Raw genomic sequence first — 27,816 nt, forward strand, 5'->3', positions numbered from 1 at the left:
GAAAAACTTACAATCAATCAACCGGGATCATAAAAGTGATAACTAATCATGTGGATTATCATTAAAATTCGTAGAGGGTTATGATTAGTCAAAAAGTCTTTCAAGCACCATGTCTCTCTAGCATCATAGATTTTTCTAATAATTAATCACTGCCTTTGGTTTGGAATGTTTAGTACAGAGAGGATTTCTTCTTCTTTCAAATAAACCATATCCAATTCTATACCATGAAGCCCGAAAAATAAACAAAAAAGTACGAACAGGCCCAATGCAGATTTCTTAATTCCACTACAGACCTATAAATATTCAAAATGTTATATACCCCCACTCTATACACCAATGCCTGCCCGTGAATTGGCATCAATTCCAAGCTGTCATCTACCCCAACTATACTTTGGGCCTAGAAATTCTGACCCTGAGCCTAACTGTCATTCTCCCAAAAATAAAATACAAATGGTGGCCATCAATAAACCATCTCCAGTTCCAAGTAAGAGTTACCACGCAGCTGTGCATGAGGCTTAGTTTGGTAAAAGTACAAAAACAAATATGTACTGTGCAAATACATATAAAATAATACAAACTATAAGGTTTTGCACTCTACAAATTTGTATTTGTACTCCTTTCAAATATGTAGAGTGAAAAACCTTGTATTTTGTATTATTTTGTTTGTATTTTGTACTGTACATATTTGTATTTATACTCCTTCTAGGGTGGCCACGAGCCAAGCCTTTCATGAGCTATTCGAACTCGGCTCGGTTTAAATCGAGCTTCAAGTCAAGTTTGAGCCCGATATATAGGCTCATTTGCTAATCGATCTGAGCTCGAACTCAATGAAACTCAACTCGTAAGGCTCGTGATCCTAGTATTAAATAAATAATTTTTATCACATACATACAAACAATCATACACATGATAATTTTATTGTATATAATAGTATTTTTATTTTTATGTATAATAGTAAATAATTTTTATAATTATTTTTTTTATATAATATTAAATAATTTTTATAATTCTTAATTTTTTGTCTGAAGAAATAAAAATAATAATAATAATTTTATACATATAATTATATTTTTTCAAAAAAAAAACTTGGCTTATAATTGAGCTTGAGCCGAGCTGAGCTTGAGCTTGGGAGCTATGAACCGAGCTGAACTCGAGCTCAAGTCTCTAGCTTGAATCAAACTCGAGCTAAAGATCAAGCCTGATATTATTGCTGTGAGACGAGATCGAATAGCCAATTATTTGGCTCAACTCGGCTCGAATCCACCCCTAAACTCCTTCCAAACTAAGCCTTTAAAGTCCAATTTAACCCTACTACGGTGCTTTTGGTTCCAATGCCAACTGTGAATCTGTGGACAGTGTAACTAGGGGAGTCATGATCCCCTCGTAACAAGTAATGCTCGGCACAGTGATTGGTAGTGCAGGGAGTGCAGGAAATCCACTGTCGAAGATTGTGGTTGATGAGTGCAGTGCAGTCAAGATCAAGGTAGGCAAATACGCTGAGCACGTTGAGTAATTACTTACTACTTAACAAAATTTTATAACGCCTATAAAGGGCGAATCAATTCCAGGAACTTCCTCAGTTGGATTATATTTCTTGCTTGTGTTCCAGATAAACTAGCATCAACAGTCTTCTCATGTGCTGTGTGCCATTCAATTTCTTTCGCCCTGGCCCTTTCTGTAAGCTGTGTCTGATTTCCAGTTTTAATCTAGGGGTACAAATCCAGCCAAATTGCATCATAGATTATTTGATCTTTAGGTTGCGTTTGGAAACAGTGCAAATAGAATATTAACACAAATATGTAAAGTACATTTTGGTTGATACAAATGTAAAGTTGGTTTAATTTTGCATTGATAAACTTACTTGTCAAATAGTTTTTAGTTGTAATGATGCAAACACAAATCTTGATATTGAAAATTTGAAATATACCTTTTTAATATTGGTCACTTTGAGTATAAATAATTTACTCCTTTTCTCGGTGCAGCTTTTCCTCTCATTTGGAGTGTAAATATGCAATGAAAATTATGTTTTCTGTCATTGTTAATACACAATTGCATTATTGTGCAAATACTAGCAAAATTGAATAAAAATGTATATATACACAGAACTAGGATTTGTACTCTTTCCAAATGCAACCCTAATATTTTCTTTTGTTGCCATGACAAAGATGAGTTCACATCTTTACCCCACAAGGGGCCACCTCATAATGCCTCACAGAACATCCCTGCCATGTATTTAGAACATCTCCTGATGATGACATCATCAATTCTGATACTATCATCAGGAGATGTTCCCAATACACAACCGAAATATGCTGTGGGGCGTAGATGTGAAATTACTCTGAAGCGATGTAGTGTTTTTCATCTTTCATGACTAACTCTGATGCATGCCTCCCCCCTCCCTCTTCTTTCTCTCTCAACCCCTCTTGGCCTTTTGACCAAGATCATCTTGGCTTTTAAACTGATGAATTTAGATTGCTATTTCTAATGTTTCAATCACAAATACCACGCATGCACCTTTTTAGTTAAGGTGGACTATCTCATGCAAGTATAAATGCCAAACACACCCTTAATCAACAATCTATTGTTCCAAATATTTAAATCATTTGATAAGTTGTTAAATGGGTCATTCTGTTTTGTATCACAACTTTGTTTTTTTCTTAATCATGACCACATGGCTAAACTAATTGGAGTGTATGGTTGAACCGATGACCCTGCACTGTGAGAGGGGAAAGCAAATCAGCTTTGGTGTTGGGGTTTAAAGCATTGCCCTTTGACCATGAAGGGTGAAACAGAAAAGAGTTGCACTGGTCAGAAACTATGCCAAAATTAGATTAAATTACATTAATTTACAACAGTGCCGTTGATGAACCGCCCAATCAGATGCAGCGTTTTGGATCCTTGGGTCAAGGTGGTCATATGACCTGCCCCCAGCACGCTTGCGAATTTCAATAAATTTTCTTCATATGCTTCCACGTACCCAGCAACCTGTACAAAATCACAATAAAAGATTAAAAAAAAAAACACCACGGTTAAAAACATCAAAATATTAAAACTTAGATTGTGTTTGATAGAACTCAGGATTTGTGCTTTTGCCCCTAAGGCTGGTCACAAGACATGTCAACTAAGAAGGTGTTTGAGATTGATGATTATTCCTTTGATCAGTTTTCTGATAAATGACTAATTTATGAGATCACTGATTTCACAAAAATCAGACAAGTTGTTTGTTTGGTATCAGTGCTGCCATGTCACCCAATTTTTTACAAATATGGTATAAATTTGTTTGGCGGTGATTTTTCTTTTAGGGGGCATTTTTTTTTTTTTTTGGGATTTTGAGAGGGGAAGGTTGGTAATGGGATTTTAGTTCTCATTGACCCAAAATCCTATGTTTATTTTTGAGATTTATGTGGGGACCAGTGAAAGTTTATTTTCCTGGGTATAGTTAAATAACTTTTCCACATAGGGGGAATGTTACTAACACTTGAATGGGACAAAGATGCCCCTTTTAATAGTGGATTTTATGATTAAAATGGTTATTACCTTATTTACATAGAAAATAAAAGAACATGGGTAAATGCACTTATCCTGGTAAATGTTTCCTAGGAAAAACTTATCCAGGTAATTGCATTTACCCAGATAAATAACTTACCGAAAAGCGAACGGGGCCTTATGGGAACTATCTCTAATATCTATGTCACATGGCATATCTTCCAAAAAGAATCAACTTGTAAAAAAAATTATGATTCCTTTTTTTCAATACGATTTTTTAATAATCAAATTTTGACTAATTTGATGGAGTTCAAATCTGCCCCCCCACAACATTGCACAGCACATCCCCGCCATAGGGGTGTCAATTGGACTGGATTTGGTCCAATCCAATCCAGTCCAATGTGAGGCCGTTACAAATGGACCTGGATATTTTGGATCATTTTGGACTGCTCCAGATACTATCCAATCTGTCAGTCCAGTGACACTTATGTTCTTATCTTTTATCAATGGACCAGATATTGGCTCAATCCAATATAAATTCGTTATGGATGGACTAGGTCCAATCCAATATGTCATATTGGGCCGTCCAATCCATCCGGAGTCCGGCGGGGATGTGCTGTGGACGTTGTAGGGGGCTGATTTGATCTCGATTTAATGATGTTCAGCCAACCAAACAGCCAAATAATCAATGATTCAAAATTTGCTAATGTGGTTCTGATGTGGCACCGATTCAAGCTCAAAACACCTTTTTTTTTTTTTGCTCAACTTTGTTTTCCACACCCCAAAGATCAAAATCAAGAGCTTGGCAAATGGGTTCAACTCACTACCTCAATTGGACTGCTCATCCAGAGGTTGAAATTAGAAGACAAGGTCAAATTTAGCTTATTCAAAGCATATCTTGTAGACAACACCGGAACCATAGCATCAGCATCTCCACTGCAAATCAGAATGATAAGTTGAAAAATGTTAGTCACAGCACACACACAAATCAAACACTTGCACTGAGTTTTTTTTGGTAATAGTCTCTCGCCTGTAAAGCAGAACTTGGAGTCCGGCTGATACAACTCCCCGAAGGGCGGGTAACATGCTTGAGCTGGTGTTCTGGTACGCTTTAGAAATGTTCCTGATTACAAATCAACAGAAAGAAAAAGGTGAGTTATGGCTCAAATGACTGTAATTCATCTCTGAGAACTGAGAAGAACGTGGGATTCAGACAGAAATTAAACTAGTTTTATTACTCGTTGCATTTGGTCCAGGCCTTGGACGAAACCGCAGAGTTCACATGGAGAGCTGCCTTCACATCTGGAAGATTGAGGTACGAGACCAAGCGTTGCACATCACATTCGTATAGACCATTTGCAGACTACCAACAGAAATATATGAACAAATAAATTCTCTCTCTTTTCATCAAACAGTGGAGAGAGAGAGAGAGAGAGAGAGATAGAGAGAGAGAGAGAGAGAGAGAGAGAGAGAGAGAGAGAGAGAGAGAGAGGGAGAGGAGGGAGCAGAGTGCAGAGAGTTGTGTACCTGAGAGAGGTCTATGGGGATGCTCGTGACTTTGCAGACATGAGCTGTGATGTCATATGGGTATATGGATCGAAGAGTTTTATCCTTAGCTTGGGCCAGCAGAGAGCAATCACTCGATGACCCGTTTGAATAGCAAGCCTGGTAGCTCCGGTAAGAAATGTAGCCATGGCTTGCCAGATAATGATCGACTCCTCGATTAAGAGCTTCCTCGTCTAAAATCGCATTTCCCAGCTGCATTTATGAATGAAATGCATAAAGTCAGCAGCTTTTCTTTCTGGGCTTAATTAGAAGGAAGATGTAGGTGCAGAGAGTGCTCACGGCTAGCCCTTTGAGGGTGATGTTGGTATATTTGCCTGCTGCATTGTGGGCTAAGATAATCTGAGCGAGCTGCAGCACGTAATGCCCGGCATAGCCCTCCCCAGCAAGATATACGTCTCTGGTTTTGTATTCAGGGAAGCGCTCTAGCCAGTTTAATAAGAACTTGTAGTTGTCGATTGCAGTAAGTTCGTCGGAGTATGTCTCGTAATCAGAAGAAGTGTTGGAATATGAGAAGCCGGCTCCAACAGGCGAGTCTACGTAAAGGACACTCGCAACTGCAAATGCAAACAATTTCCGGCTCCACCTTATGTTTGATCATTTTTCTCAGAGTAATTTCAGAGAATTTGGAAGCTTGACACGAAGACAAAAGGTGCCACTGAATCAAACAAACCTTTGCTCCAGGAAAATTTATTTGGTTGAAGAGACATCCCATCCAAACCCACGCTAAAAGGTCCATGTTCCAGCATAGCTCCATTTCCAAATGAAGAACACCCAGGACCTACACCGCTTAAAACCATTAAACAGAGTTTCTTCTGAACGACCAAGGGTAAATTAATTAATTACCTCCATTGAACCAGATGAACAATGACTGGTTGATAGAAATCGGGCCCTCTGAGAAGTAATAGAAAAAGGCCCGACCGGCCGCAGCACTGACGGTGACATAACCGGCGTATTGTACAACTATGCCGCGCTTAGGCTGCCCGGGTAAAGCGAAGACACGGTCGGCCGATCTGGAGCCGGGCTGAGGTATTATCGCATCGTCGATCAAATGCACAGCAGACCATCCCTCGGTCGACCCTCCTGAGGTGGTTGAATTTTGGGCAGAGGTTCCGGAAAACAGGAGTACAGCGTACAACAAAGAGACCAATGCCGCATGCGCAGAAAGGTCTCTCATGGTCGTTGTTTCCTTTCTCCTTCGATTTCCCTTCCTGTTCTTGCTATGTAGGAGAGGTACGTTCGTAATGGGATTTTAACTATTGTCAGACCTCGACAAGCGACAAGCGAGGACGACCGTAGACTCCCGTTGGAAGCGGACCACCATCTACGTCGGAAGTCGGTTGTATCGATGGAAATGCAAAACGGACCAAGTTCATCTACGGGTGTCAATTGGACCGGATTTGGTCCAATCCGATTTGATACAGTTTGAATCTATTCCAGATGGACCGGGTTCAATCCAATCCTATGAATACTTTAGACCATTTTGGACCGACACCGACCCAATTCAATGTTTGAACAGTCCAGTCTCTTCGAATTGGTTTTAATTTAGATTTACTACTTCCAACCCAAACCTGGTCCATTGAAGTCGGTATTCTTATCTTCTATCAATGGTATATATGTTGGTTCAATTCGACCCAATCTAATATTATGGATGGAACGAGCCAATTGAATCTAATAAATACTTTGGACCATTAAGTTGTACTTGTCAAATTTTATGTGTCTTGTTCGTCTATCTAATCCGATCTAAGGATCTGTTTGGTTTGCAGGAATATGAGTTTGGAATCGGAATCAAAATGGGTCATTTTTATTCCCACTGTTTGATTGAATAGAATTGGAATTCCATTCTCATTCATGCATTCCCCCATTTGAGTGAATTAGTAATTAAGCACATGAGTTGCACATGAAAAAATCTTCTTCATATTAATTACTTGAATTTTAGATATGTCATAGTTAAGATAGAAATTGAAATTTATCAAAAGTAACAATATGATTAAAAATAAATTTAAATATTTGTTATTCAATTATGACATTATAGGTTTCTTGAAAAAGTTGGATTATTGGCCCACCATTTAGATAAGAAAATATCATTGCTTTTGGATTCACTTTAAATTAGGGAAAATTATAGTCAAAGTCGATTGTACATTTAAAATTAAGCTACAAATTAGTCCATAAACCAACATAAATCTAACAATTAGCTCTACATTTCAAATTATAAAAACCGCCGTCATGTCATCAGAAGCTTATGTGGTTGTTTCCAACATGGGACTCTTAATCCATGTTGGATACAACAAAAAAGCTTATATTGAAATTGCCATTTAATGTCGGGTGATTGGAAAATTAAAAAATAAAAAGAGAGAGAGAGAGAGAGAGAGAGCTCTCTCACCATCTCACTTACGGTCATCTTTTTTCTGCTCAACAAGAAAACAGGCATATAACTACGAATAGAACCGTAGTTATAAATGCAAAAAACCATAGCTATAGGTCAATAGTCACGGCCTAGCTACGGTAAAAAAATAATAGCAATAGTTGCGATGGCTATAGGTAATAGCTACGGATGATAGAATCCATAGCTAAAACTAACCTATAGCTACGGTCAAAACCGTAGCTAAATGTCACTACAAATGTGAAACTACAGCTACAGTTTAATTTGAATATAAACCTATCTAAAAAAATAAAAACCTATAGCTACAGTTTCAGCAATCTGTAGCAAAATATGACCTATAGCTACAGTTTCAGCAATCTGTAGCAAAATATGATCTATAGCTACAGTTTTTCACTGTCTGTAACTAAAATTGTTAATGTATGGTTAATGGTTAGATCCTGAAATTTTATTCATTCCGTTTTTTGAGGCCTTATTCCATGTATCAAATGCAAACACAACTTATTTCATTCATAATATAAGATGGAACTTGAAAGCAAATTTCCAATAAAAGATTATATAATGGAAAAAATGAATTGCATCTCAACGTTCTTTAATACATCCATGGGTTTAAAATATATTACAATTTAAGGTTCTAAAAACCAAAAGAAAAATTAGAATTTATGGATCTTGAATACATAAAAGTAAATCCACAAAAGCTTGACGTATATAATTTGATCAAATTTATCTCGCTCCATCCACGTGTGAGTATCTCCTTTAGCATGTTCAACCTATAAAAAGATAATAGAAAATAAGTTAGCAAACACAATTTTAGAGATATAAAATCATGTATGAAAATCTAATTATTAATTGTGTAATATAAACTTGATGTTATTCTGCAAAGTGATTAAAAGGCAATCCCCTCAATTGATGAATTCTTTTAATATTAGCACATGATCTGATATTCCATGTGGATTTGTTTTTATCCTTTAAGAATTCTATATTGAATGTTAAAATTGTTAATTGTTTTTTTTTTTTTTTTTTATTTCTTCAAGTGTTAGGTATTCAAGGAATAAACTTAACTTGTTGAATGTTCCTAACAAAAAATGTGGAGACACTTATGTAAGTCTTGACAACTTATCTATATTATTCCAATTAAATGTGTGCTTTTTGTGGCTCCATTTGGTTGCCAATGAAATATAAGAAAGTAAAACAAGATTAGAAAAGATAGAAAATGAAAGAAAATAATTTTTCATAAATAATTTAAGAATCGATTGTTGTTGGGCCCTACTTACCCATGTTGCAATCTGCACTAAAGTTTGTTTTAACTAAAGATAGTTCTGGAGGGAAACATAACCATCATTTAAAGGAAAATTTTAGGAGCCAAGAAAATCCTATAATGGGCCAGACCTACTTTGTTAGACCAACTAAACACTTGTTTCAAAAGTTTCTTCACTTACTTTCTGGGCAAACTAATGGAGCCTTTTTCTTTGACCCAATAAAGGTCCTACAATATGCATGTAGGTCCTTTTTTAAGGCACCAAGGACTCAGATCACAAATAGTAGTAGCTTCAGTAGAACTCCCAAGTTTTATTTCTCGTACTTGCTTTCTTGTAAATATGTTGGTTAGTTTCTGAGTCACCACCACACCAAAATAGGTGTAGATTTAGTCACATACTAGTAATTCCCCCATTTTGTTCTTGGATAGAGTGATGGGTTCTAGAAATCCAGTTTAAAATGGTTAAATTATCAAACTAACCAGCTTGAAAAATTTCCAACCTGTTAATATAATGGGTTCGACTACGATATGGAAAACCATATCATATCTAAAACCTCTGCTACTGCCACGTATACAGCAGTTACCTGAGTTATGTAAGTAACCGGTATTATATTTTTTATATGTTAATTAAAATTTAACACTTTAACCTATCTGTTAATCTCTAATCTTCCGTTACACATTTTTATATCCTTCGAGTTCCCTCCCCTGGTCAACTTCTTCGAGCTCCCTCTTCTGGTCGAACTTCTCCTTCGAGTTCCCTCTTTTGGTCAACTTCTTCAAGCTCCCTCTTCTAGTCGAACTTCAAGGGAACAAATTTGCTCTGAAAAAAATTTACAATACGTTTTTTGGCCTAAAGATCAGTGGCTAATTCATTCTTAAGAAGTTTTGCCCTTTGATATCAGGTTCAAACAGTTTTAGCTGAATAAATGGGCACTTAAACTATTCAGTATTTGATCATGACAAGTTTCATCCTGAAGGGTATAGGTACTAATGAATTTCTGTTCTGTAAACTTACTGCACGTTAACAACGTATGAATTGAAGTTTGACAACTGCATGAAATTGACATTAAACAAGCAATGGAATTCATTTCCAAGCTGCCAAAAAGCAACCCTAAGAATCAAGAATCAACCTACAAATATACATGTATTCCAAGTTTCTTTTTCATTAATTCCACCAATACCTCGTTGTGTAGATCCCTGCTGCAAGTTCTGTCACTCCAGCACTTATTCTGGTCTGTCAATATGGCCCACAAGCCACCTACAAGAGAACAAGACTCGTCATTCCCACTCCAACATATACACAAATGTAGAGAAGATGGATCTAATAACAGTGTCCAGCGAATGAGATAACACCTAGAAATGTGTTTGTCGTTGCCGGTTGGTGTCGTCCATGGAGAACATAAAGAAAATCAAATATGATATCGAATACAGAGAGAGAAGGAGAGAAAGACAGAGAAAGAGGAGATAGAGATTTACCGGTGGTTAGATGCCGCCACTGGTTCCGTCCTCGCTGGTGATGTGAAGTTTGAGTAAGAGAGAGAAAGAGACGACTGTGGGAGAGATTCATCCGAGGAGGAAGAACGAACGGAAAGACGCTAACGTCTTTATTATTTGAAATGTGATTTTAATTGTTGTTGAAACCGGTTACCTGTGATACCCTGTATTCATCGAAACAGAAAGTCGAAGGTGATTGGTGCATCTCACCCGATATGATACGGAAAAGATACTTTTTCCATATCATAGATTTTCCCTAATATAATGCAATCAAAGAGGAAAAATCATAAGCTGACAAATATGAGAACATGAGTTTGAGACAGAGAGCAGACACTTCTTGTAGAAGAAATGTTGGAAGTTAGATGCATATCTAATCCACTCCCCACCCAAATAGGTGGGACCAGCATTGGATAATGTATTTAATGCAATTTACACAACTGACTAGTTTAGATACTTATCATATCAGATGACAAGAGCACAATTCAATGTTTCAATCTTATATGACCACTAAAAATATACAACCGTCGACAAAACTCACTGATAAGACTACTATGAACTTATCCTTATTGCCAGCCATTCAAATGCATGCTTATAAAATAGACAAAAACTGAGAAATTAACTAGTAAATTGAAAATCTAGTCAACTTCTAGAAACAAAGAAGACCAACTTTAAAGTAACAAGTAGAAAATTAATTGACAAATAAAATGGAATGTCACAATATACAAAATCTAAAATACAAAAGGTTCCTTTCTTAAAAGCTAAATACAAGAGTTTAACTATGTTAAGCTTGGTGGCAAAGGTAAATACATCTCAACTTAATAAACATTACCAGCACCATATTATTGCTAAACCATCTAGGACAACCAAATGAATCAAAGAACTAGGTTATTTGTCAGAAAAAAAACATTGATAGAACCCAACAGTCTAAACATCAATTTACGACCAAATAATAAAAGGATCAGTATCTTTTATTTGTTTCTTATTGAGATCAAATGTCTTCCATTGGTTGATATTTATAGTGATATTTTTCCATCAAGTAAAACCAATTTAGCTTAAACCCAACCAACCGAACTAATTAACTAGTAGTTTTCTAACTCTAATAGATCATTCAAGCTTAGATTGTTAGGGAGGCCCCTCACCCATGCATTGAATATTCAAGCATCAGATCAAATAGTAAATATGTTTTTCCGACCAACTAAATGGCGTGAAGGGACAAACACACAAACATCTAGGACCCAACAAATAAATAAATGAAATGGAGTTGATAGTTTACAGGAAGTTCAAGGTCAAGGTGTTCAATCTAGTGGGAATCATTTTCATAATGTCATTATTATGTTTAAGCGTAGACAAATCCAAGTAGGAACCATGTGCAATAAGAAGGTTGTGATAAAATTAAATTGTTAAATATTTGATTGCCTCAAGAGTAAAAATTCCTATATGGACATTATTTTACATGACATGGAAAATACTAATGAAAATTTGTTGAATCAAATAATCCTATGGCCTTCATTTAAAGAAATATACTTATGGGTATATATATACAGATAAGTATTCTAATCTTTTCCTTCTAGATTTTTAAATAAGAGATGAATAAAGAAAAAATATTTGTTTCTCATCTTTTCACACTTTCATTCTCTACTAAATGTATAGCCATAATATTGATTTTTAAACCTCAATTATACACCTTTCGTCACAGCCCGTAACCTCTTTTATTGCTGGTATCCTGCTTCAAGATTTAATTTCTAACATCGAATATGTCAATGAAGGAGACAATTAATGTGCAGAAAAAATAATAAAATATTAGAAAGATACCCACTAAACTGAAATCTTAATGTCTGTGAAAACTAAAAACATACTTAACATCTATATATGCAAATGGAATATTTTTTCGGTTTTCTTGTATTATCTACCTAGAGTAGGCTTTTAGACCCATTATTGGTGATGTTTAACCTTCACAACTCTGGACGAATATAAAAAACTAAGAGTTTTTTTTTTTTTTTTTTTTTATCACAACGGCTCATTTGACATTAGGAAACCTAACCTTTCCTGCTATGTTACACAAAATCATAGATTTGGATCTTATTTTTTTGGGGCAACTTATTATTTAAACAGCATCTTACAAATGTGCTTGTTTCTATCAAGAAACCTAAGTAATGTAACCCTGCCGAAATCTTACAATCCACCCTCAAATCTTTGGTCGAGTATTCAATAATTTAAAGGAAGCAATATATACTTACCTCCAATCAATTATCATGTCTTGTTGACAAAGATTGGAGGTTGGAACTTTGGATGCCGGTAATAGTTGTACCAAGTTCTCAATGGCATTTTGAAGTATCGATCAGTCCAATGCCAATAGATTAGTCACAAATTAATATTTAAGAATTTAGGGTCTCTTTATGAAAGAAAATCAAAGAATTACGGAAAACCAACACAAACATACCTCTTTAATCAGTACAAAAAAAACATATTAGTCACGAAATTGAAGAGCTAGGAAACCCTAACCACAATTGAACAAGAACTATGAGACGTGGCAAGGGACTAAACTAGTAAAAGCAAGCAAAAGAGAGAGGGGGAAATGGGGAAATAAGATGAGAGATATCTCACTTGAACACACCAACCTTTGCCACTAGACGTACTCAAGAAATTTACCCAATTTTGCTCGACTGCTACTGCTTACATTCAACTCTTTTCATGGAAGAGAGAGAGAGAGAGAGAGAGAAAGAGAGAGAGAGAGAAAGAGAGAGGGGGTAAAAGAGATCGAATCTCTCCGGTTCAAGGGAGAGAGAGGGAAAAAGAGAGATCAAACTTTCCCTTATTAAAGGGAAGGAAAATCAATATTCCCTTTCCCTCCCGCGTGAGTTTGTAATTTCATGCCAAACCCGTTTGGGTTCGTTTCAGGTTTGCATCTTTATTAACAAAACCCATAGGGACTGAACCTTGACTTCCTATTGGTAGTTGTGCATAAGGGTGCAAGATAGGACGGCTTATATCGGGTTGAGGTCAATCCTAACTTAAACTAACTCATAAAAGATTGGGCTGGGTTTAGCCTTTCGATTAGGTCATTTTCATGAATCAAACCGAACTCAATTTAAATCGGTTTGATTTGATTTTAAATCAGATAATTTAGTTAGTTAAAATATAAATATATTTTATATTTATAATAATAATTATTATTATTATTAAAATATATATATATAGGGGTGCTTTCTCCGTATAGGAAATGAGAATCTATTACGAATTTGACTGGTTTTTTTGTTAGAATGGGCCGAGCATTTGAATTTGACCCGATAATCGGACTCCTGATCGGGTGGATTTTAAAAACAATGATTTTATGTCATTCGAGCATGTGACTTATACGATCAAAAAATAAAACTATTATAGCCACTAGTTTTCAAGTCGACGATTCGAATGGATGGCCCATTCTAACAACAAAATTTTAAAAAAATAAAAAAATTACCAAAAACCATTGAACGGGTTCAATTAGTTTATGGTTTGACCACTTGGGTCAATGGGTCGTTGACCAATTCAATGGTTTTTTGCTAAGGACTGGGATTGGGGTAAAATGGAACTGGTTGCCTAGACAGTTTCCAATTAAAAAAAAAAAAATTTGACGACCCATTATGACAACAAAAATTACAAGCAAAAAATTAAGTGTGTGAGATCCATTAAGCAGTACCATACGTGTTATGTCATTCGAGCGTGTGACTCATACGACCTAAAAATGGAATCATTCTAGCCACCGGTTTTCGGGTCAAGTGTTTGACTATTCGGTTCGAATGGATGGCCCATTTTGACAACAAAATTTAAAATAAAAAATAAAAAAGCGGCCAAAAACCATTGAACAGGTTAATTGTTCGACTACCCAAATCAATGGATCGTTGACCGATTCAACGATTTTTGGCCAATGACCAAGATTAGGATAAAATGGAACTGGTTGCCTAAATGGTTTCCAATTAAAAAAATGGCCAAAAACATTTTATAGGTCAACGGGTCAATGGTTTGACTGTTCGAGTCAATAGATCATTGACTAATTCAATGGTTTTTTACCAGAAACCAAATCAACGAGTGAACGGGTGAATAGTTCCATTTCAGCCCCTACAAAGTAGGCCCTTCGCTAGTTTATAATTAAAAATAGATATTATACATTAGTATCAATATAAATAGTAATGTTAATATATATATATATATATATATATATATATATATATATATATATTTATAAATAAAATATAAATATATGTATTTATTTTTATTAATTTGGTTTTCAGTTTGGTTCAACTGAATTTTTTTTTCTCAAACCAAACTCAAAACCAAAAACCGAATTTGAACACCCATAGCCCTAGCTTCTCTACTTCCCTATGTTAAATGTTTTTGTCTCCTGTATTGAGGTTAATTCAATTTACGGTTAAGGGACATAATTATTACGCTTTAGAAAAAATTTTGCTAAACTTAAAATTATTGGCTAGGTGTTATAATTTCATAACTGCCCTTGACATGGTATCCAAAACATGAGCATATTTTTTTGTAATTTATATATATCATTAGTTTATTGATAATTTATTTATTGAGTTATTAATAAATTAATTTAAATTGTTTGCTTAATTATTTTTAATTAATAATCATTATTTATTATTGTAATTCAATAGCAAAAAAATTACAAACAATTTATAAATTATGATTTTTTTTTATTTTTAGCAATTACTTAATTATCATTTATTTATTAATTATTTATATTTTTCACCCTTTATATTATTTTTAGTCATTGTAGTAATTATTTACTAGTTTATAACTTCTTATTAGTTTATTAAAATTTTAAAATATTTATTATTTATTAACCATATATTCCATTGATTTTTAGTGAAATTACTAAAAAATTATCCTTCTTAAGGGGTAAAATTGTCTGCATCCGTTTTAGAAGATCTAAGCTTCAAATTTTAAAACAATAAATATAAATAGCTTTTTAACTACGGACGAGATGACAGTAGCTAAATGTCAACTTCATTCTTATATAAATTATATAGCCACCAATAACTAACATCCGTGGCTATAGCCATAAATAGCTTTTAGCCACGGACAAATGATCGTGATTACAAATTAGCTTCTTGTTTCTATTACTTGTAGCTACGGATAATTAAAATCCATGGCTTTAAAAGTTTTTAGCTACGGATAAATTAATATTTAGCAATATCCCATACTTCAGCCACAGATTTTTATGTCTGTAGCTACAGTGTAGTAGCTATATACCTATTTTCTTGTAGTGGGGGGAGAGAGAGAGGTTTTTGATTTGGTTACGGACCGAAGGTGAGAGAGTGGGAGAGATAGGTGGAATAAGAGATCGAGCAATGACTGTGAGAGTGAGAGAGAAGGGAGGGAAATTGAGAGACAAAGGGAGTTGAGAGAGAAACTAAAAACTTATTTTCAGTATAGTTTTTTGTTGTGTCCAACATGGACGAAATGTCCCATGTTGGCAACAACCACATAAGACTTCAATGACATGGTGGGGGTTTTTATAACTTGAAATGTATGGTCCATTGTCAGAGTTTTGTTGGTTTTTGGATCAACCCGCAAACTAATTTTAAATGTACAATCGGCTTTGACTATAATTTTTCCTTTAAATTATAGATTTCATTTGACTAAAACCACTAACCCACCATCTAAAAATAAAAATTGTTTAATTTATAAGTTGACATTAAATTTTGTATTATATTTCCATCATTGATAAAATTATTCATTATGTATATAACTTATTTTTGTTTAATATAATGAATGCACAATATTAGAGATGTACCCAATATTTTATTTTTTTAAAATGTATAACATTAGATATGTGCCCAAAATTTTTTCTATCTTTTTTTGTCATTCTTTGTATTTTCTATTATTAAAAACTTTATTATTTAGGTAGATTTTGAATTTGGCATTCCATTTTTATCGTTAATAAAAATACTTCTTACATTTCATAGTCATTTATTTTAATTTTTTTATTATTTAATTGTGACATTATTTATTAATCCATTTGACCCCAAATGGTTGAATTGCTTGCCCACCACTAGGAGGGAAGAAAATGGTTTTGTTATCAATTTACTTTTCAAAATATTTATTCTTATACTATTAAAATTAATATTGTGGATTTAATTACAATAATTTAATGATGAAAAAATATATCTTAAATATAAGATTTAATGAGAGATAATAGGAAAATATTATTATTTCCAATTGGTTTTAAATTTTACATTCCATTGTCATCATTAATAAAAACATTTCTTATTTATCATATTTATTGTTGTTTAATATATATGCTAAAAATGTTCTCAACTTTTTTAATTTCTATTTTTTCATTTTATCTATTTTTTAATTTTATTATTTAATTGTGACAACATGGATTAACCCATTTGACCCAAAATGATTTAATTTCTTACCACCACCTAGATGAAAATACTATTTTTGCTAGGTAGATTTTAAAAGTATAAGCTTTTATGTTATTGAAATTATTAATTTATTAAGTATGGATTTAATTAATATAACTTAATGATTGGAATAAATAAAAATGACTTAAATATATAATTCAATGAACATGAATGCAAGTTAATATCTTAAAATGTTGGATTTAATGAGAGATAATTGAATGAACTGGATATTTTTAAATTACCTATTTTCAACTCATTTAACATCAATAACCAATTATCCTTTTTGGCCTCATTTTTTATCAGTAAATATAAATATAAAGGGGTAAATTTTGTCCTTAGAAAATTCCATAAATATTCTTGAGACCATTTGTGATTTCTCACTTCAACTGTTTTTAATTCTCATTTCGATTCTTACCTAAACCAAACAAACTATGGTAATAGGTCATTTCGATTCTGATTCCAACGAATTTTGGTTCCAATTCCAGCTATGAACCAAATGGACCTTGATGGTGTGCAATCCGGTCACTCCTGGCTGGCACTTACGTGGCTCCTAGAAGATACCTGAGATGGAGAAGAAGAAGAATCCACGGGGGCTTGTCCAGTGGGAACACTCCGATGCTTAAGTTAGTATTCAGTAGGAGAAGCAAGGAGAAGATGAAGGCTAAGAGTGCAGGTAGTGCGAAAGTAGAAGATGATAATGATCATACCTATCCTCCTTGATACTAAACTCCTTATAACAGAAATTTGTTGCCTCTGGCTCCTTGGCTTCTGACAAGGCGGGTATAACCGCCACTGTCATCCTGCCATAGTCGTTACTGGTAGGGCTGAGGTGGCACGCGCGGGGCTGTCACCGCAGGGTACGATCCTGTCAGGTGTAAGGCACCCTCTGAAGGTGGCAGACACGACGCTGTCTAACGAGGGATATGGTTGTTGTTCCCAGATTTGTCTGGTATGGTGGTCGGCGGGAGGTCTTCCTGCGATGTGCCGGACTACCCTTCCGCGAGCTACCATGTGTCATGCTATCTCGTAAGCGGAAAGCTAAGCCAAGCTGTCTGGCCCGAGGAGTCTTTACCTCGGGGTATCTATAGGTGGATCGGTGTGCTCCTGTCTGGGAGTGGTCCGAGATTCACTGGGAGGAGCTCGGGTATTAGGAAAGGTCAGGGGGACCCCAAGCTCGGACGTGGCTCGGGGTGCCTTAGCCCCAGGGGTGGCGGTGCAGGCCAGGCGGCTCCCGGCGAGTAGTCTATTCCATCGAGTTGTCGAGCTAAACTCGGTGGGACCTTCCCTTCGAGTTGCGGTTGCGCCTGCTGTGCTGTCACACTGAGTCATCGTTTGAGCAAGGTCATGCACACGTGTACCCGTGCTACGAGGTTAGGCCAAATCGCCCTCCATCAATTGCCCCCCACTCCCCATGCTGGGGACGAGGCCCCAGTGCGAGGAGTTCATGGTTTGTTGGGTGGATTTGGCTCGGTTCTCACGTCGCGATGTTGGGCAGTTTAGCGGTTAAACCGGTTGGGTATTCGGTCTGCGCGGAGGGAAAAACCCAAGTCAATTCACGCATGGACATCGCGCACTTTATGCTGCGCAGACATCAAAAAATGTGCTAAACCAAATTTGCCTTGAGAGTCTCGTAGCCGGTTTCTTTGAGGTCCGTTGGATTGACCCAATCTTGACCGTTAGCTACCGGGTCCCACGTCTATAAATAGCGGGACCCTGGCCATTTTCCTTCGTCGCTAAGTGTTTTTTCACCTTGAGATCGCGTCTAAGGTCTCCAGCTCGGTTTTGTCTCTTTCTGGTGAGTCCCCGAGTCTTCCCTCTTTTCTTTCTCCTCAGTTCGTTATTCCTTATGTCTAGTGGGGGCAGTTTCTCGGACGGACCCGAAGTGGGCACCTCAGGTCATGGTGACCCTGCTGTTGCCTGACCTTCCCACGAGGCACGGACAACCTTGGGTAAACTGGCGTCCACTTCTCATCGAGGTCGGATGCCAAACCAGTTTGGTCCTTCTACTTTGACGCTAGAGAGGCACCAATACCTCATTCAGCAGTTTAACCTTCCTTCAGAGTACTCCTACAGCCTTCCCACCGGCAATTTCCCCTGGGAGCACGGTCCAGATGAGGTCATGATCTTCAGGGAACAACTCGTCGATGGGCTTCGTCTCCCTCTTTACCCCCTTATCCCCGAGGTGTTGGGGCGTTTCAGCATCACACTGGACTAGCTTCACCCCAATTCCATTCGGAATTTGGTGGGAACCATTTCCCTCTGTCGCAAATGACAGTTCTCTTTGGACACAAACATACTCTGCTCCATATTGTTAATAAAGAAGAGCACCTCTAGTGCTCCCCCCGAGCATGGGCAGGTCTACTACTTGTCTCCTCGCCCAGGCTTCAAGCTACTGCATAAGTTCCCGAGCAAGGTTCCGGCCTGGAAGCAAGACTATTTTGTGGTCTGGGCCAGCATGAGGTGGCCCTTCCTCATTAGCTGGAGGGTGGCTATCCAAGCTACCAGCATCGCCCTCAACTAGCATATGTGGGAGACCTTCCACTCGTGAGCTCAGGCTGAGCTCGATCATCGGGAGTACATCACCGAAGAGAAGCTCGTTCAGGCCGGTTTGAGCTCGGGTAGGTCTATTTCTATCTTTTGGTGCATTGCTTTTATCTGCTTGGTGTCTTTAGGTTTATTGACGCCAACTTTGTTGCAGGTCCCATGGATGAAGAAGAAAGGATTACGACTCCTAGGCTCCTCAATCAAATGAAAAAGAGGAAGAAGCGGGTTGCTAAGAAGGCCCGTGTGGAGACACCGAGGGCTCCCTCCCCTGAGCCCGATCATCCCCGGGTTCCCACCCCTGAGCCCGAGCTCAGCAATGCCCCTCCAGTGATAGATCTGGAGGGTGATTTCCCACCCCAAAAGCCTAAGGTTACGAAGGGGTTGGTGGACGAGCCAGCCGGGGCTGCCGTTGAGGCTCCGAGTTCTGCTAGGGCAGCTGCTGAGGCCACCGAAGAGTCGGCTCACCGCGCTACAGATGTGGCGACGTCCAGTTCAGGGATCGGAGAGGAGGAGGAGTCCATCTTGGATCCTGAGGTCAGCCTCAACCGAAGTAAGAGGGGCGTCATCAATGCAGAGGTCATGAGTTGGGCCGAACTCTCCCCAGGTCAACTCAGGGGCCACGCTGCAACCCACATCATGGTGGTAAGTTCATATTCCATGAGCCAACACTCTATCCCCCTTTTTTTTTACTGACAAGTTTCCTTCTGTTAGGTGAACACTGTCATGCACGCCTTGACTTTCCAATCTGACAAACACCTGAGGCGCGCTTTGGCTGCTGAGGAGTCATCCCGTGTGGCTCATGCCGAGCTGAAGGCAACACAGGACAATGTCCATTAGTTGGAGAGTGTTGTCACCGCTCAGAGGAGCCTGAATGATGCCTTGGTGTTAGAGAGGGAGGAGCTGGCCCGTGAACAAGACAGGCTGAAGGCCGAGGTGAACGGGCTCCGAGTTGGTCAGGAAGCTCTGAAGCTTGAGGTGGAAAGCCTCAAAATGGCCCAAAAGGCTTTGCAGCTCGAGATGTATGCCCTCAAGGGAACCAAGGAGGCCTTGGAGCACGAGGTGGAGTCTCGTAAGGCCGATATTAAGGAGAATACGGAGATCTTTGACGACACTCTGAAGTAGACCAAGGTTCAGTCCGTCATCGACTACGTCAAGTCGTCGAGGTTCGATAACGTGATCTCAAAGGCCTATCGTAGGGGGTTCAAGCTCGGTCGGTGGTGGATAAGGCGTGCCTACCCCAACTTGGATATAAGTGCCTTCACTTCTTTCAACATCACGGATGACATGGCACGCCAGGCCGCGGATGACCCAGACTCTAAGGATGATGGTGGCAACGGGGAGGCTGACGCTACCGATTTGACTGATTCTTCCGAGGAGGCCCCGGAAGAAGCCCCGAGTAAGGCTAATGAGCCTCCCAAATAGTCAGGTGCTCCTTGTATTCTGGGCCTGCAAGCTCGACTTCCTTCTCTTTTGTATTGCACATATTTAGGCAATGTAATGGAGCTTATGTAATGAAAAATTCACTTTGCAAAACACTTGTGCAATGTTCATTTACTTTCCAAAGTGGTTGTCTTATTCTAAACTGTTAGACTACCAGGCTAATTACCCGAAGTGGCCTCGAACTGTATTCCAACACTTAGTAGGGGTAGCCTTTTGTACACCGAGGTGAGTGACATAGTAAGGTACATTCCTGACCTATCTGCGCCCGGGTTAAGTTGACATCAATTGTCCTTTATGGGTTTAACTTGTTGCATGCTAGGGCGGGCTATCTGTCACAAGGTTCTCGCCCAAACTGCCTGTGCCTTAGGCATCGCAAGTATTTAGCCTATGTCGACGAGGCAACTAGGTCTTGTACGCCGCCGAGGTCTTCCATTAGCTCAGTGTTTTAGCCCTTAGGCTGGAGGAGTGACTTATAAACCGTTCTCCTGGAGTTTGCCCATGCCATAAAGGAGATTGGGTCTTATCGCGTCGAGGTCATGTTAGCTCAGCATTTTGGCCCTTAGGCTCGGGGAGTGGATCGTGGCCTACTCAGTTGTTACAAATAGTATTGTCTTAAGTTGACAATATTCCATCCCCGAGGTACTTGTTTCCCTTCGAGGGTCTCGAGCCCGTATGTTCCTTCCCTGAGTACTCGTTTCACTCGGTAAGGTCCTTCCCAGTTAGACCCTAGCTTACCAGCGCCGGGCTCAGGTACCATAACTTTACGAAGAACCAAGTCGCCAACGCGAAGGTTCCGCTTCTTGAACCTGGCGTTATAGTACCGAGCTACTCTCTGCTGGTAGGCTGCGATCCTGATGTACGCGAGGTCCCTTACTTCGTCGAGTAGATCGATGTTGGTACGGAACTCATCTTCATTCATCTGGTCACTGTATGCTTTTAGTTGCAGCGGGACTTCGATCTCTGTGGGGATAATTGCTTCGGTGCCGTAGGTGAGGTTGAAGGGTGTTTCTCCCGTGGTGGTCTTCTTCGTGGTCCGGTAGGCCCATAGAACACTGGGTAGCTCATTTGCCCACAACCCTTTTAACTCTGTCTGGCCTTGCTTTCAGTTCGCGGAGGATGGCTCTGTTCGTGACTTCTGCCTGACTGTTTGCTTGAGGGTGTGCGACTGAAGTAAAATTCTGTCGGATTCCCATGTCTTGGCACCAGTCTTGGAATTTGATGTCCTCGAACTGCTTTCCGTTGTCAGAAATCAATACCCGAGGTAACCCGAAGTGGCACACGATGTTCTTCCAAAAGAAGTTTTGGACGTTCCGGGCTGTGATCATTACAAGGGGTTCAACTTCTACCCACTTGGTGAAGTAGTCCACTGCTACATTAAGAACTTCCTCCCACCCGTTGTTGGCGAGAATGGCCCGAGTAGATCGATGCCCCACTGTGCAAAGGGCCACGGGCTAGGGAGGTACTTGAGGTCGACAACGGGTTGGAGGTGAATATTGGCATGCTTCTGGCACTTGTCACATTTTCTAATGATCTCAATAGCATATGCCTTTATCGTTGGCCAATAATACCCCTATCAAAGTGCCTTCTAGGCGAGGGCCCTGCCCCCCCCAAGTGTCTGTCGCACAACCCCTCATGAGTGTCACGGAGTACGAGCTCAGCTTTTGTAAGTCGCAAGCAACGCAGGTAGGGGAGCGTGTAGGATCTCCGGTATAGCCGTTCGTCTATCATGACGTATTTGGCTGCTTGATGTTGCACCCTTCTGGCTGTATTGTGATCTGCAGGGTGGGTCCTATGTAGTAAGAAGCTCGCGAGCGGGTCAATCCAGCTCGCCTCTGCTTGAACGACGGGAGCAACCTCCTCTACCCCCCCCAAGAATGCTAGGCCAAGGTAGGTCCTCTATGTACACGGTTCTCATGGTGATGGTGCTGGCGCTGGCTAATCTAGACAGGGCGTTAGCCTCAGCGTTCCGACCTAGGGATTTGCCTGATAAAGTGTGATTGGAAGTTGAGCAAGGCTTCTCTGACTTTGGCTAAATAGGTGACCATGGTTGGCTCGCGAGCTCCGTACTCGCTAGTGACCTGGTTGACCATGAGCTGGGAGTCACTGCAAATAACGATGTGCTTGGCTTTTACTTCTCTGGCTAGAGCTAGTCCAGCTATCAACGCCTCATACTCCGCTTCATTGTTAGATGCTGCGAACTCGAAGTGTTAGACAGTCTTGTATGCCCTTAGCTTCAATCGGATTTGATGTACTTTTGTTATTTAGTGGAAATAAATTAAAGTGCATGTTTGATTCATGTTGTTTGGTATAATTCTGTGTAAGACCCTAAAACTGGACACTTATAGAAACTTGTGTTAGTTTTAAATGTTCACAGCCATTGGATAAGTCTGGGGAGATTTATCCTGCCAAGGCTGATACTGATGTGCCACCAAGTGTTGGGATGGCTTGTTTCGGCCATCAGGGTAAGACCCAAGGCACATGCAGTATGGGATTGCTTGAACCCATGAACTGGACCAGATTTTCAATATTGCCCTAGACCTTGGAGACAGATGGGCAAAATTGAAAAGTTACACCTGACCCCTAGACACGATTATGACACATCACTAGGTGTCGGATCGGGCTGTCTTTGATGTGTCAATCAGTGAGATCCTTAGTGGGGGTCAAAACCTGCACATGTTGGGGCAGTCTGAGAATTCATCTGAGTGAGTGGTCATAGTGATAGGATCAGCCCCTTTGTCGGACAATGGTAATGATCGGGAATGCACTCTCTCCGATGGAAACCAAACTGCCGGCAGTTGATTTCAATCGTTGGAAATTTGTTTTGCAAAATTAATAAATAAATAAATATATATATGTACGATTTCAAAAGATTTGCAAAAGGTTTTAATTCCCGGGATCCATGTGAGTGGAGAGTGCGGCACTGTTCTTTGCAGCCGAGGGAGAGGTCTTCTCTTGTCGAGTAGTGCTTGATCATTAAGGGCTGAGAGGTTAAGTGTAAGACCATTTAGGATAATACCTGATGGGCTAATCTTGCACCTGCCCACAGTCCCTGGGTTTTTATAAGATGGCTTGGCCCATGGACCACCTAGTGTAAGTGTTGGGCCCATGGGGTCCATGTGATGGACTGAAGGGGGTCACTGAGTCTTTCAGTGGGTTCGGTTGGGCCTTGTAATAAAGGCTGGGCCAAACCCATGTGGCTGGTGTGTAGATCAATGCTTGGGTCTCACGCCATACAAAGAAGCCCAACTGGGCAGCAGAATGGAAACTGGTTAAACACTGAACACTTAATGGGCCAAAAGCCCATTTCGAACTGGGCTGATATGATCACCTGTTCATGGGGTGAATCTGAGATTAATCTTAGTAAAACGATTGGGCCTTTAACCTTATCCACTCTAAGAAACCAAATTCAAATTAGATTTGAATCTGGTAACCTCCTGATAAGATCATGAGTTAACTAACTTAATCTGCAGATAAAATTAATATTATCCCCTATCCAAATACTGATTTTGATTGGGATAACTCCCAAAATATTGGGAGGTTTCTTAATCAAGAAGAAAGAGGAGAAAACCCTAGAAGAAATATCAGATTTCGAACTAGGGGTTTCGGTAAGCAAGAAACACATCCTGCAACTTGAGATTTGATCTTTCACAGACTCCAGAGAGAAGAGACAGTTCTGCCCTCTTCGTTCCTGGACTTCTCATCCTTCAGCCGCCGCCATTCCCTGTTGGAAGATTGGATCTTTGCAGCAACAGGAAGTCAAGAAATCAGTTCTTGACAACAGTCTTGCAAGAAAGACAAAAGGATTCGGTGTTCAAGTTTTCCAAAGGGTTCTTGTGAAGAATCCAGTGTGTAGGAGTGCTGGTTCCGTTCCATCCACAGCTATGTCATCTTCAGCAGGAGCGGATCTTGGTTTCTTCTTTGGGCGTGAACACCAACTTTGGGAGATATTATTTCTCCGGATTAGGTATAATCCTTCATGTTTCCTTTTGGTTCAAATCTGGTTTGTTTATGATTCAAGTAGGATAATTGAATAATGTATTCTAAATTTAGGGAATATGATTCCGAGATGGAAGAAGATAAGATTTTTTTTTGAAATTCGCCCCCCCCATTCCGCACCCTTCATGGCGTCCATTAGATGGATCCTACCATTCTTTCAGGAAGCGTAGCGCATACTCTAGTTTCGTGCCAATTGGGTCGTGCAGGACTATATTAAACTTACGCAAATTTTCAAAAACAGAATGCAAGTCTTGTATTAATTCATGTGAAAAATAGGTTTTGACGACCATGTCGTCTACAAAGCATTCTACTTTTCTGCCAATTAGTGGCGCAAACAACTTATTTATAAGCCTTTGAAATGTTGCCCCTGTGTTTTTCAACCCGAAGGGCATAACCTTGTAATAGTATAGACTGAACTCCGTGATGAAGGTAGTCTTTTCTTCGTCCACCGGGTCCATCTTGATTTGGATATAGCCCAAATAAGCGTTTAAGAAATTTAGCAACTCGCGCCCTGAGGTCGCATCCACCAAACAGTCAATTATGGGGAGTGGGAAGCAGTCTTTTGGGCAGACTCGGTTCAGGTTGGTGTAGTCAACGCACATGCGCCACTTGTCGTTAGCCTTCTTTACCAGAACGGGGTTGGCTACTCAGCTCGAGTAGTGGACTTCTCTTATGAAGTCAGCTACGAGGAGCTTCTCGACCTCCTCGTCGACTGCTTCCCACCACTCCGGGGCTAGGTTGCGTCTCTTTTGTCTAATGGGCCTAACTACAGGATCAATATTCAGCTTGTGAGTTATAAGGTTAGGGTCTATACCGGGCATCTTTGCCGCAGACCATGCAAAAACATCTAAATTTTGAAGTAAGAAACTTACCAGTTTGGATCGTAGAGGTTCATGGACGGAAGCACCGATCTGAAGCGTTCGAGCTGGGTTTGCAGCTGAGATTGGAATAGCGACTATTTCTTCCGTGGGTGCAACTCGTTCTTTGCCTTGCTCTGTAGGCCGCTCCAATTTGAGGTCGTTGGCCACCTTGGTCTTTCCCTTTAGGGCAGCGACATAGCATTTGCGGGACTCGAGCTGGTCGCCCCGTGCCACCCCCACACCAAAGTTTATAGGGAACTTCATTGCCAAATGATAAGTGGAGACCACCGTCCGTAAGACATGGGTGATCGGCCGACCTATTATGGAATTGTATGGGGAGGGGGTTGCGACCACCAGGAAGTCGTGGTTGAGTTTGACTACACAGGGCCATGTGCCGACTTCCACAGGTACTGTCACTTTCCCAAGGGGCCTGACTTCTTATCTGCTGAAGCCCACCAAAGGAGTGTTCGCGGGCTTCAAGTCACTTCCCTGCAACTGAAGCTGGTCAGACGCGGCTTTGAAGAGAATATCCACCAAGCTGCACGAGTCAACAAGTACGCGCTTGACCACGAAGTTGTTGATCCTCAGCTTTATCACAAGTGCGTCGTCGTAGGGGTAATGGACCCCTCGCGCATCATCTTCTATGAAGAAAATTGGCTCTTCTGTCTTTGGCCACTTTGGAGGATTCTGTTCTTCCCGAGCAGCTTCATGAACTGACGTCCGAGCTGCCATTGAAGTACAACCCGCGATGATCGAGCCTCCCACTATCACGTGGATGGTGCCCCGAACAGGCCTCTCTTCTGGAGGCTGCTTCTGCAACTGTTCGCCCGGCCTGCTGCTAGACTTGGGAGCGTCCTTACCGTGTTCCCCTCACTGACCTGTTTTATTACTATCATTATTATTATTTTGTACAAAGTTCCTTGGATATCCGCAACGGATGAGCTCCTTTATCTCGTTACGGAGGTTTTTACAATTTTTTTGTACTGTGACCGTGATCTCTGTGAAAACTACAATACATGTTCTTATTTCTATCATTGGGATTCCCCCTCAAATGGGGTGGCCACTTCACATACGAGGCATCCTTGATCGCCATCAGGATTTCGGCCCACTTCGCGTTCAGTGGGGTGTAATCAGTTTGGTCCGCTACAGGAGCTTGGAACGACTGACCCGACTTTGCCCCCCGAGCTGCATCTTTTTTCTTTCGGTTGTCCCCTTGACTGGGAGGCTCTCCTTCCCTTTTTCTCTTCTCGGGCGCGCCTTCGCCCTTCTGGTTGATCTCTTCCTCCGTGGCTATAAACCTGTTTGCGAGCTTAAGGAATTCGGTTATGGTCGCCAGTTGGTTGACGACCATGTGCCATTTGAACTCTTTATGTGTCATGCCTTTCTTGGCTGCTGCGAGGCGCACGGTGGGGTCCAAGCAAGGTATTTGCATGCACGCATTGTTGAACCGCTTGATATAGCCCCGGATGGACTCTCCCTCTCTCTGCACTATGTTGAGGAGGCTTTCTTCAGTTCGCGGGCACCGCTTGCTGGTGACGAAGTGGGACGTGAAGGCTTGCGCGAACTGCACCCAACTTCTTATTGATCCGGGTGCCAGGTTTCGGTACCATGTGCGGGCTACTCCTTTGAAAGTGGTGGAGAAGGCCATGCACATGCATGACTCACTGGCTCTCGCCAGGTGCATCTGCGATTGGAAGGCATTTACGTGGTCATTTGGATCAAACGACCCGTATACTTATCAAGAGGGGGGAGCTTGAAGTCTTTAGGCATTGGGATTGCAAGGAGTTGGAAGACAAGGGGGATGGAACTGAAAGAAGGGGAGCCTTAGCTTACCTCTTCTCTACCTCCGAGCTCGGGCAAGTTGTGGGTGGCAGATTGGCAAGCTTGGAGGCAGCGTCTTTGTTTCTTAGTGGGCTTGACATTCGTGTTGCTTACCTTTGTGCTATCAGGAATGGTGTGTGCAGGAAGTAGCTTAGGCTGTTGGTGATCACTGCGGACAAAGGGATCCTGCTTGGAGCTTGCGGCCAGGGTCTCGAACCGGTTCTCTAGGAACGGGGTATCGAGCTTTGAGGGTTGAGACGATGTGGACCTGGCGAGCTGAGGTCCTCCCGACCTGACTGCCCGTAGTGCGACCGGAGTGGCCGGTCTTTCTTGTCTGCCGCGGGAGGAGGCTTAGCTCTTAGGAGGGTTCTGAGGGACTTCCCCTTGGTGAGAAAGGCGCTCCTCCTGGCGGCGAAACCTAGCCCGCGGTGAGACTGGGTGCCGAGGAGGGAGTTGCGGCTGCTGAAGCTGAGGTTGAGGCAGCTGAGGGAATTGCTGCTGATATTGGTACTGGGAGATGTGGTGCAACACTTGCTGCTGATAAAGCTAGTGTTGCTGGAGCTGCTGCAC

General features: G+C 40.4%; 1 protein-coding gene and 1 long non-coding RNA gene across 7 annotated transcripts; both read right to left on the reverse strand.

Annotated features, from left to right (window-relative positions):
- Nucleotides 1–1,757: 1,757 nt before the first annotated feature.
- On the reverse strand, nt 1,758–6,273 carry LOC148870227 (serine carboxypeptidase-like 40). 3 transcript variants are annotated; one of them, XM_088972944.1, is made up of 9 exons: nt 5,896–6,271; nt 5,723–5,830; nt 5,332–5,606; nt 5,014–5,244; nt 4,725–4,849; nt 4,517–4,609; nt 4,314–4,422; nt 2,841–2,985; nt 1,758–2,029 (listed from the first exon to the last, which is right to left on the reverse strand). In XM_088972944.1, exons 1-8 carry the CDS (start codon nt 6,224–6,226, stop codon nt 2,842–2,844), a joined length of 1,416 nt encoding a protein of 471 aa, XP_088829070.1. In that variant the 5' UTR covers nt 6,227–6,271; the 3' UTR covers nt 1,758–2,029; nt 2,841. The 3 variants fall into 3 exon arrangements, with proteins under 3 accessions (XP_088829070.1, XP_088829069.1, XP_088829068.1); XM_088972943.1 differs by lacking the exon at nt 1,758–2,029 and adding an exon at nt 2,567–2,716; XM_088972942.1 differs by lacking the exon at nt 1,758–2,029 and having other exon boundaries at nt 2,567–2,985; nt 5,896–6,273.
- Nucleotides 6,274–7,958: 1,685 nt separating this feature from the next.
- On the reverse strand, nt 7,959–13,142 carry LOC148870228 (uncharacterized). 4 transcript variants are annotated; one of them, XR_016106736.1, is made up of 4 exons: nt 12,786–13,142; nt 10,164–10,345; nt 9,869–9,945; nt 7,959–8,199 (listed from the first exon to the last, which is right to left on the reverse strand). It is a non-coding gene; the product is annotated as an uncharacterized LOC148870228 (long non-coding RNA). The 4 variants fall into 4 exon arrangements; XR_016106737.1 differs by having other exon boundaries at nt 12,800–13,140; XR_016106739.1 differs by having other exon boundaries at nt 10,164–10,437; nt 12,800–13,062.
- Nucleotides 13,143–27,816: the final 14,674 nt, after the last annotated feature.

Source organism: Nelumbo lutea, chromosome 2 (assembly GCF_056320005.1).
Source record: "Nelumbo lutea isolate HS-2025 chromosome 2, American lotus-T2T, whole genome shotgun sequence".
Classification (NCBI taxonomy): domain Eukaryota; kingdom Viridiplantae; phylum Streptophyta; class Magnoliopsida; order Proteales; family Nelumbonaceae; genus Nelumbo; species Nelumbo lutea.